The 11,351-nt window shown below is 39.8% G+C and overlaps 2 protein-coding genes across 2 annotated transcripts; one reads left to right on the top strand and one right to left on the bottom strand.

The window, feature by feature from the left end:
• Window positions 1-471: 471 nt before the first annotated feature.
• eif2s1b (eukaryotic translation initiation factor 2, subunit 1 alpha b) lies at window positions 472-6,313 on the bottom strand. Its single transcript, XM_073493522.1, has 8 exons — window positions 6,153-6,313; window positions 4,309-4,551; window positions 3,543-3,622; window positions 3,234-3,385; window positions 3,021-3,127; window positions 2,832-2,929; window positions 2,548-2,691; window positions 472-1,153 (listed from the first exon to the last, which is right to left on the bottom strand). Exons 2-8 carry the CDS (start codon window positions 4,547-4,549, stop codon window positions 1,028-1,030), a joined length of 948 nt encoding a protein of 315 aa, XP_073349623.1. The 5' UTR covers window positions 4,550-4,551; window positions 6,153-6,313; the 3' UTR covers window positions 472-1,027.
• Window positions 6,314-6,379: 66 nt separating this feature from the next.
• atp6v1d (ATPase H+ transporting V1 subunit D) lies at window positions 6,380-11,097 on the top strand. The gene is made up of 9 exons (XM_073493523.1): window positions 6,380-6,601; window positions 8,361-8,478; window positions 8,588-8,667; window positions 8,758-8,825; window positions 8,916-8,960; window positions 9,038-9,141; window positions 9,921-9,987; window positions 10,077-10,155; window positions 10,422-11,097. Exons 1-9 carry the CDS (start codon window positions 6,561-6,563, stop codon window positions 10,564-10,566), a joined length of 747 nt encoding a protein of 248 aa, XP_073349624.1. The 5' UTR covers window positions 6,380-6,560; the 3' UTR covers window positions 10,567-11,097.
• The last annotated feature ends 254 nt before the right edge of the window (window positions 11,098-11,351 follow it).

The following is an 11,351-nucleotide window of genomic DNA, read 5'->3' as shown; positions in this document are numbered from 1 at the left end:
ATTCTTCTAAACAACTGAAGTAGACGGGGACCACATACAGATCGTCCGGCACTAATCTTTGGAAGCGCTGAGATCCAAAATTTATTTGAAACGATGCTGTTTTGCTGTGAACCCCCAGAAATGTTTTGTGGATTACAAAACCACATTCCACTAATCAGCAAGAGGGTGACTAGATAATGACTGAATCTACATTTTTGGGTGAACATATCCTTTGTTATAAACTGGAAAAGAGATGACAATGTGCTTACGCTCTTAATTTAAAAATAAAATGACTTTAAAGCCACTGGCAATCTAGAGGCAGTTATAATCTGAAACAAACAAAATCATAGCTTATTTTGTGATGAAAAAATGAGTTTAATTAAATCTTTTATATTCTTTGAGTTTTGTAGTGGGACAACCTCATGTTTAGTGTTTAAAAAAAAAGAAAAAAGGATAAGGTGAGATCTATCCATAGCAGCTGACAAACACGCATTGAGATCAAAACTTCCAGAACTTTATTGATGCCATGTGAGCTAAACAAGAGCAGGTCTTGCCAGTAAAAACCCTTAAACTGGAAGAGAAAACAGCACAAAGTCACCGCTGACCGGTGTCGAGACAGCCGAGCTGATGCGCTTCCCCTTCAATCAATCAATCACATCCAGTGACCAGCCAGAGATGAAGCGCCATTGATACTCAAGACACTCTGCTCTTACAGCAAGAGGTAAGTGAAGGCCACTGCTTGTAAACTGTTGTTTTTTTTAGTTTTTGTTTAATCAAATCGATGTACTTAAAAATAGAAACTATGCTGATGTGTAATTGTAATTTTACTCTCCTTGTGTCCGTGTCTGGATAAGAAGACAGCTGATAGCATCTCCTGAAACAAACCTTGCTAATGAACAAACTGGGACGTTTGCCAATGAACTATTAACGCCAGTTAATGTTTGCAATGTGAAAGTTAACATCTGCTGGACTGACTAACTGTGACCAGGTCAGTCCACGTGTCTTCTCCGATGTTTTTTCCCCACCAGCCTTCCTTTGAGGACCGGCTCTAGTCCTCCGCTTTGGCCTCCATCTCCTCTGCATCGTCGTCTCCGTCCACCTCTGCGTTCTCCCGCTCTAGCCTCTCCAGCTGCCGGGCGAGCTCCGTCTCATCTGTGTCTGTCACCACCTTTGGCTACAGGACACATTCAGTGTTTAGTTACTGGTAACAATGCAAAAAATAATTAACAATACAACAGACAAATTCTGCACACACCCAGATAAAACTATTTATGTATTTGAGGTTGTTTTTTTTAGATTGAGAAGCAATATGACGGCTTTGTGCTATGATCTTATTACGTGTTAGTTAATAGGTAATAAAGCCCTTATAACACTGCATAGCTGTTAATATTAGCATTATAAACATGTTTATTCTTAGATTAGAAGACATTTATAAGCAATTGTGAGTTTACAGATGCTTAAGAACATTAATAAATGCCTTATAAGTTTCTTATAATTGTCTATAATAGCAATAAAAACACATTTGCTGAGTTTAATGTACCTGTTATGTTGCTGTTAACCTTTACTAAGCTATTGTGTTGCTTTATGACATACTTTATTATGCATTTCGTGGCAGTTAAGATTTTTGCAGCTACAGGAGAATACATCGTTAATAATAATAATTTATACTTTACTATGCACTTATACACTTTGTTTAAGATTGTTTTTTGACCTTAATTGAATAGTGCAGCTGAAGATAGACAGGATGGGACATGCAGAAAAGGGTCCAATGGCTGGAATCAAACTGGATTTTGGATTTAAAGCATTACTAAAGAAATCCCCCAGCAATGTTGTACGAATAAACTACCACATTTTTAGAAAAGCGTCAATATTAAGTGATAAAGTTGGAATTTATGTGAAAAAGTCAATGTCAGAGGTCATAATTTGATGGGTTTAAAAAGGTTAAAAATATTTGAAAAAAATCCAGGGTTTTAACTTTATACATACACTAAAATGCTGCTGTATTTATTTATAATAGGAATTATTTCTACCTGGAGGACTACGTGTGAACATATGTAGATTTGAGTTTTACACCACTTTCCCTGTTCAAACATGCATAACTGGGAGAGTAATAGTACATTGGATCAGCAACATTTACTTGCTATATGATATAAGCTATATGTTGTTTCTGGATTATTATTACTACTGCATTAATGTGTATGTTGCATTTTTACTGCAGTAAAGGTTTAAGGTTAATCTTCAGCTCTGCATCATATTCTATAAGATCATCACATGTTTGTAGTGTTGCTATAACTGGGAACTAAAGCTGTCAGACAAATGTAGTGGAGTAGAAGTATAAAATTGAATATGGAAATACTCAAGTGAAGAGCAAATACCTTAAATTAATGTTTACGTACAGTGCTTGAGTAAATGTGCTCACTGTTCACCCGAGCCTAACTACAACTTTAATATTACCTATTTTTAAACACACACACACACACACACACACACACACACACACACACACACAGAGAGAGAACAGTGTGTGGCTCTCTCTTACATGTTTACAGACATACTGAAGTGACTCACCTCCATCTGGATGTTAAAGACGCCTCTCTTCTCCTCAATCTTCTCCTTGATAGCAGCCATGGCCTGGTTGAGGACAGACAGGCCCTCTGTGCGCTCCAGAGTGGTCGTTGTCATCACGTAGCGAGGGGGAGCGATCAGGTTGATCTGTCGAGAACAAGACCACGTCTGTCTTATTGACACTGCATCACAGGCATTTACACTAACAGCATACAAAAAGCAGAGTTTCTTTAAGTTTCATCATTTAGCGGCAGTGTACGAGCATCTGGCTGAAGCTGCAGTATTACCTTGATGGGCATGGCCTCTGTGGAGCAACCAAGCCCGGCCCTAAGAGCCTCCTTCACTGCATCAATGCCCTCATACCCGTAGCACGCCACTTCAATGTCTGCAGGGGGAGAGGAAACAAATGAAGACGAACTGTTGCTGTAGGTCACATTAAATAAAGGTTGAATGTTACGTTTAGGGTGTATCGTTACCTGCTCTGATTTTGACAGCCTGTGGAGTGAGTCGCCTGTTGATGTTATCGATCAGCACGTTCCTCTCCTCCTCTGTTAAGTCCAAACCATCCAGAATGGCGGGATCTCTGACAGAGGGAAGATATTCGCCATTTGATTTGACCACATAAAACATTATTAGCATGCATACATTCTTTGTGTCTAAAGCAATTTTATATAAATACAACCACTTACGATACAGCCTGTTTGAAGACATCATAAGCTCCGTATCCGGGCCGCTTGTATTTCTCATCGAAGACCCAGGCGGTGCGCTGGTACAAGCTCTCTAGCTGCTCGTCCTTACTGTACTCCAGCACCTCTGCCACGTGTCGGAGGATGCTGTACACCTGCAGACACAACAACCAGTGTTAGTTTATTGTCAAAAAGTTCATTAGAGATCAACAAAAACAACATCCCAAGGGTGTTCGTCAGAATCCCTTTTGGGGAAAAAAAAAAAAAGGAAATTAAAAACAGAACAAGCTTTTTGGGCACGTTTTGACTCACAGTTTTAGATTTGGTGAATTTGTCTTCACACTTGATGGCCTCCTCTGGTGAAACTCTTCTTTTTGATAAATCGATGTATCCTGAGGACAAAGCAGAGAACAGATGTTCTGACATTTTCTTCATGGCATCAAATATTCAGGATATTCTCACAGGACAGAATCGGAACAGATATTAGTCCAGAGGGAGATGGCTGACGAAGTGTTAATCCAAGATGAGGTAATTAAATGAGCTCCAGTCAAACCTCAAGTGGAGAAAAACAGCATATAAAACATGACCGAAAAGTGGTATTTATGTTTGTTTCATATACTGATTTAGGAATGTTACGGTCCCCTAATAGCTCCACACAGATGTGACGTTTTCCCCTGCCAGTATTTTTCATCTTTCCAGTGGAGCAGAAGCTTCGGTGGATGTTTAAGTCACATGTTTCAAGGAGGTCATGATTTATCTGCAAAGCTTGTTTTTGTTGCATTTTGTTGCATTTTGCACCTCAGCCAAGCAGAATTGAAAATGTGCAGTACTGTTATGACTTTGAAAAGGAAAGTGATAACAATACTGCCTCTTAGGAGTGGTTTAACAGTACAGGGTATAGATTTGTGCAGAAGACAGACAAAAGACTGCATCTCTGTCCAGTTTATCTTGTGATTAAAGATCAGTCATATACTTTTGCTGTGGTTTGGTACATTATGTCCATTCCACCTGCCCTGTGCACCTTTGAAACACAATGAACTTCAGCTCTAGGGGTCAGTCGCCTCCTGCCTGCACTCACCCTTCTCTTTGTCTACTCGGATGACGACCACGCACTCGTTGCGGCCTATGCGGATGAGCTTGTTGATGGAGCGGATACGTCGACGTGACAGCTCGCTCAGGAGGATCATGCCCTCGATGTTGTTGTACTCCAAAAGGCTGACGTAGGCGCCCATCTCGGCGATGGACCTCACGTTCACCATCACAACATCCTCCACCTCTGGGAACCGGTGCTGGTAAAATCGACAGCTGAGCCCCGGCATCGCTGACGGAACAGAAACAAAGAGAGAAAATGTTGTTTACAAATCCTCATAGACCTGCTGATCAGCCTGTAAAAGCATTATTTTAACATCAGTGTAATGGATTCAGTTTTTATGGGGGAGCTTCTTGAAGTTTGAGAAATATTATGTAATAAAAGTTGCATCATTTATGGCTTGACTCTGCCTCTCAGCCTCTGCCGCTTCGGCGTTGTACAGATCAGTTTTAAGTTGTGAATTTGCTGATGAATATAACATCTGGAGCAGTGGTTCCTAACCGGGGGCTCAGGGTGCACCAAGGGTTCCCAAGAGATATAACAAAGAGGTTACTCTGGGGGGTTTAGGGATGAAATAAACCTTTACCTTTAATACTTCTTCTGTTCCTTATTTTATTTGCTTTTCTCTTGTGGAAAAACTTCAGCTGATAATATGTTACTTGACAAATTGTTCATGTATGTGTATGTTTTCATATGGCATTAACCTGCCAGGGGACAGCTGTGATGGTCTGGAGTAGTGGTTGTGTTATTTTACCTGTCTGTGCTTATGTGTTGTGTCTTTTTTTTCTTAAAATGCCATCGACCTGCCAGGGACTGAAGCTGAAAATTAGCCTGTATGGCTAAATCTGGCACATTTACATGACAGACTCTGGTGCTCATGATAAATAATGTACAGTGTCCCTTCTTTAAATAAAATAAACTTAGACATTAAAAATACTTTTAAAAAAAACTTCTATCACTCACTATCTGGTCACAACTGTGATGAAGTAGTTATTGCTTTATTTTGAAGGAGTCATCATAACAAGCTGCAAATATTGGAGACCATTATATAAATATATCTTTAGATGTTCACACAACATCTTGATGGAGCTATGGAGTATTAAATTGTCTTTGCTCATCAGGTTATTTACTTCTTTTCAACACATAAAAATGTGAATGTATTAGTAATCTTATCAAAAAGCAGGTGGTTAAAGGATAAAAAAGGATCTAACATGTGGTGCTATACTTGGAAACGTTACAAACATTTAATCTACCCTCAGTGATAACAAGGAGTGGGCCTTATATGAGGAAACACCCCTCCAATATTCAGTGACCAGTCCAGATCCATTTGAATGACACATTGTTAATCCTGTTTTCCACTCCAGCAGGTCAATAACTGAATTTATCCTGGGAAATATCACTCAAATACCTGCAGGGTCCTGAAGCTGTGTTAAGAGAACAGGCAGTGATGACGCTGGTGCTTTTATTTCACATTTATCGCTGTGAATGGGATGATGCAATGCAGACAAATGAGAAGCCCCTCACTGTTTCAGTGAAGAGCGAAAATTGACATTAACAAACACTAAACTAACCTCTCTTAAAAACATTCAAGCACATTAATAGCGACTACAACTATTAATGTAATTAAATTAAATACCACTTGAGGAGAATGTATTTTAAAACAAAAAACAGTCACTTTAATATCCGTTAGCTTCCTAGCTATTCACCCGGTTCCCTACTCACATGCGGCACATGCACTAGTGTCGTGGCTAGCAGTTAGCTAGCCAGCTAGCTAGCAGCCCCGTCTGTTCACCGCTCCCTGGCAAACATCCCTTTTATCAGCACAAACTCACCTGTGTCATGTGGTTACAGGACGATACACTGAAATGTTCTGCACTGGAAGTATCCAAATGTCCGATTATGTGCTCTTGGGTGATTTTTTAAATGAAGACTTCGGGCCCGCTAGCTCACATTCATGGGTGTGCTAATTTCTCGACCCGGAAAAGATCGTCAGAGCTTTCCGACGCGCGCATGCGCAGAACGCGCTCGGTCTGGTCACATGACCAGAGGCCAGCTGATCATCACCGTACGGAGAGTCGGACAAGATCACGACCATCAGCTCGATCGCTGCCTCTAATCCTGCACGGAAAACAGCGATTTTGCATAAAGTAATCAAGTAGAACACAAGCTAACGTGTTAGCGTTAATCTAAGGTAACGGAAGTAAACAGAAGACGGCAATTGTCGACCAAAGGACGAGAAGATGTCTGGAAAAGAAAGGATCGACGTATTCCCCTCCAGAATGTAAGCAGCTTGTTTGCTAGCTAGTTGCTAACCCTCTGTAGCTTCTTAACCAGATATTATAACACTGTCTTGTATGATTTATTGCTTTCCAGCCTCTCAGATTGATGATTTCCTGCTCTTATCTGATGCTAATATCACACGAAGGGATCACAGACTTGTTATGCAGTGTGATTCAAACCTAAATATACTCCATTAGTGTGCCAGGCTGCTGTGTAAAAGAGGAAGACTCCTTCTGTCATGTGATGTTTCCAACATGATCCCAGTGTGAGCTGTCAGTCTGAAGCATACTGACCTCCAGACAGCAAAAGTCTTGATTTTAACGTTGTGTAACTTGAATATTTACCGAGTTCCCTGTGTAGTCTTTAAGGACTAATCATTGAACTGTATTGATTCAGTCACGTCAGCTTATTCCAAGCCCTTTTCTAGAGATGGGAGATGTTTTTGATCGGTAATTGGATGATATTTGTACAGTCCTTGATTACAAATATCAGTGAGTTTGGACTTTGATGTAGATCGACTACTTCTACAGTCACCAGGGTGGAAGATTGTGGAGTTTTACTAGTCTGAATGAAATAAAAATGATGATTTCATAAAATATACACACATATTTGTGTTTTGGAGGTAAATTTACACATAAATATGTTTACAACTGTGTGGTAATGATCTTTTGCAGGGAACGACTGATATGTTTTTTTCAGAGCTGATACCGATTATAAGTAACTAAAAATCGGAGCTGATCTTCATTTGCCGAAAAAATAAAAATCTTAGCGTTAAAGTGGTGGAGTAAGTACATTTTTTTAAGGTACTTTACTTCAGTATTTTCATTCTCTGCTACTTTATACCTCTGATCCTCGACATGTATTTGATAACTTTAGTTAGTCGTTACTTTGCAGATTCAGATTACTCAGTGTTGATAGGCTGTTATGATCAGATAGTGTTATGGACGGGAGATAGAGTGGTGACTAAAGACAAATGCTTCATCAGTATCAGAGCCAAAGTAACGCATTTCTGAAGTTAATTTATTTTATCAGCAATCAGACACAAAAAACAATGCCCCGGGAAAAAAAGCTGAATATTGGTCGATGTTCAGTCTATCCCTAATGTCACAGCGAGTATATTTAATGTCACAACTGTCACAAAAGCGAGAATATAATGTCACAATAACTTGCTGTGATCTGACTGTGCATACATTTTCCACCAAACTGAGTCTGTCGCAGGAGCAATTGAAGCAACTAAGGCTGCTTGAAAACTAGTAAGAAAAATGACACAGTCACACACACACCCAAAAAATATATAAAAATAATCGATAAATGGTCAATATGTCCATTTACGAAGCCACACAGCTGAGTGAAAGCAAAAGAGAGACCAAATCTTAACATAAACAATACAAGCATATCTGTGTCCTGAATAGATTCACATACAGCTGCTTTTTTTTTATAAAGAGCTAGACAGGAAGAACATTTGCTCCAGCTTTAATAAAAAATGTGTCTGACCTCTGTCTTAGGTGTCATTTACACTGGGGATGCCGGGGACATGTCCCCATTACTTTCAGATGAGACCAATTTTGTCCCTGCCACTTTTTAAAAGCATAATTATTTAAACATGAGCTGAAACCTCACAAGATCCCCTCATAACATTTTTTCAAATTGCCTATGTTGAAGACCATTTAAAATATGTATTTTTCATCTGAGTCCTGTATACTGGTTAAATCCTGTATACTGAAGCATCCAGAGTGAGTTTGTTCTGTTTGGGCTTGCAGGGCTCAGACCATCATGAAGGCTCGGCTGAAAGGAGCTCAGACCGGCCGCAACCTGCTGAAGAAGAAATCCGACGCTCTCTCCATGCGCTTCCGTCAGATCCTCCGCAAAATTATCGAAGTCAGTTAAAAAAAAACGATTTGACCGCTCACTCCCATGCATTTATTTTTTTAGTATCTCTGAATGCTTTTCTAAAGGTCGACTTTGCTCTGTTGTCTCTCTTCCATAGACTAAGACTAAGATGGGAGAGGTGATGAGAGAGGCGGCCTTCTCTCTGGCTGAAGCCAAATTTGCAGCTGGAGACTTCAGGTGAGAACCAGAGAAAGATCATGTGATGTGATGTGATGTTGTGTTTAGTACGGCTGCATCTGTAACTCCCATCTGTAATTCTGTCCACAGCACAACTATAATCCAGAATGTCAACAAAGCCCAAGTGAAGGTCCGAGCCAAGAAAGACAACGTGGCAGGTTAGCACAAAAAATATCATTTATTTATTTATTTCTAACGATCACTGTTGATGAGACGAGTTCTTATGTAGATGTTTTTCTCTCTTCCAGGTGTTACCCTTCCAGTTTTTGAGCACTACCAAGAAGGCGGTGACAGTGAGTCAAGTTTAGATTACATTTTGTTTTTGTGGATGATCGTAGTGAGTCCCCCTCACCCTCACTGTGTTTCTCAGGTTATGAGCTGACTGGTCTGGCCAGAGGAGGAGAGCAGCTCTCCAGGTTGAAGAGGAACTACGCCAGAGCTGTGGAGCTGCTGGTGGAGTTGGCCTCCTTACAGGTAGGGGGCGCTGTGAGGAAAATATACTAGGTTCATTCACCTTATTAAGCACTATTTTTATTTTTAGTGTTGCCAATTTATGTTACATTCAGGATTACAAAGTCTTGAAAGTTTGGAAAATGCTCAAATTCTTAACTAATATGTTTTCAAGGTGAGCAATATGCTTAAATTTTAATATATTTCTTGAAAATGACTAATTTTTCAAACACATACAAGTGTTTCATGGACACAATCACTCATATAAACCAAAACATTTTTTAATACTTGAAATTAAATTCTCTTTCGCAATTTGTAATCATTTAGATTTGACAATAAAGGCTTCAAGAGTCTGGAAAGTTTTGGTTTGGGTACCTTGAAAGTGCTTGAATATTACCCTTAAAAAGCTGAAGGAACCCTGTACTTTATACTTCTACTGCAAAACAAATTAGAAAGAAATATTGTACTTTTTATTCACCACTTTTATTTTACAGCTATGGGTACTGGTTACTTTGCAGATTGAGATTTTACATACAAAACACATGATCAGCATTAAAATGTTGACGCATCCATAATCATGACCCAATAATAAGGAAAATAATAATGTTACATCCTGAAAACGGCCATTTTGCATCATGACTACTTCTTAAAATAGCAAATAGTAGATTTTGTATTCGACTGAAATTGAATTTTTGTCTTATCACTAGAACTTGGATGTTTTTAAATGAAATGCTTGTAAAATAACAGTAGATAAATGTGTAATAGAGAAATTCTGACACATTCTGCCCGCTTTCTGTCTTCAGACATCTTTTGTCACTCTGGATGAAGCCATCAAGATCACCAACCGCCGTGTGAACGCCATCGAGCATGGTAAACTCACAGCTTTTCACACAATTGTTCCCTTTTTCCTCAGAGACTGTTACTGTAGCTCATCTTTCTCTCTTTGTCCCACTTTGCAGTGATTATTCCCCGGATTGACCGCACCCTCACCTACATCGTCACAGAGCTGGACGAGAGAGAACGAGAGGAGTTCTACAGGTGAATACGTTTAGAAACCTTTTCAAGATTGTTTGAAACCAAATTTAAGACCTATTTTTTGGCCAAATCAATGTATTTTTTATTGAAGCATTGCAGGTAAGTATAAAGGTAGGTTTCATGTAGGAATATGGCTATTAGATTGAGTTAAGTTTATCTGCATGTTGCCGGTAACAGATACATCCAAGTAATCAAGTAAAAAGACAGTATTAGGTTCAGTTCACGTTTTCGTTTTGTTAAAACAATGAAAATATGCCCTCGTCCTCCAGGCTGAAGAAGATCCAAGAGAAGAAGAAGCAGCTCAGGGAAAGGACAGAAAAGGAGATCGCCGCACGCTTGGCTAAGCTTGGGCCTATCGCAGAGCCGGCCAACATGCTGACGGAGGAGACGGATGAAGACCTGCTGTTCGAGTGAACAAACGCCGACTTCACCCATCATCACCCTATTTATTCTGTGCCTCTCAGGCCACGTCTCTGTCTTCTCATGCAAGTGATGAAAGTTGTTTTTTTGTGTACTTGGCTGTGATTTGTTCTGTTGTTTCAGTGCTGGAAGGTGCTGCGTGTTTGCAGATCTGTCACTGTACAGAGCCCCACGAGGGAGTCGGTTCACTATGATAATCTAAGTAATAAGAATATAAATATGTTTACACATGGATTGTGTGTGAAATTCAAGAAGCATTCCCTGTGACTTGTAGATATTTCCTCACAACATTTCGAGCCCTTGCATGCTGTAAAGCTTAAGGTGGTTGTAGATGTCAGAGAGTGTGTGAGTCTGTGTTGTGGAGGCCCGTCCCGCTGCCGACCTCATATCACGGGGTTGTTGTTACCTCATTAGAGGATGTTTACCATTGTACCAGAAACTCCTGATGAAACCCTGCTGTAACACTTGGTGCGCAAGTCAACAAAGCCCAGCACCCATCCAAATAAAGATGTTATCAATATCCAACCACTGATTGTATTTCTTGCAATGATTCTAGCTTTTAAATGTTGGAACAGTTTACAATCAGTCACACAGGCTTTTGCTCCAACATGGAAGATTAAATAAGAAAAAAAGGGGGCTGGGATGAAATTATTCAACATGTGCTGGGAAACGTTTTGTCCAAGTGTTTCGGTAACAGCTAGGTGATGAATGGCAGCCATCTTGCACCAGAATGCAACATTTAACACATTATCTTCAGCTACTGCAGGACTTTCCAACAG

Source organism: Pagrus major, chromosome 22 (assembly GCF_040436345.1).
Source record: "Pagrus major chromosome 22, Pma_NU_1.0".
Taxonomy (NCBI): domain Eukaryota; kingdom Metazoa; phylum Chordata; class Actinopteri; order Spariformes; family Sparidae; genus Pagrus; species Pagrus major.
Note: the sequence above shows the minus strand (reverse complement) of the source record. Positions and strands in the feature narration are given on the sequence as shown.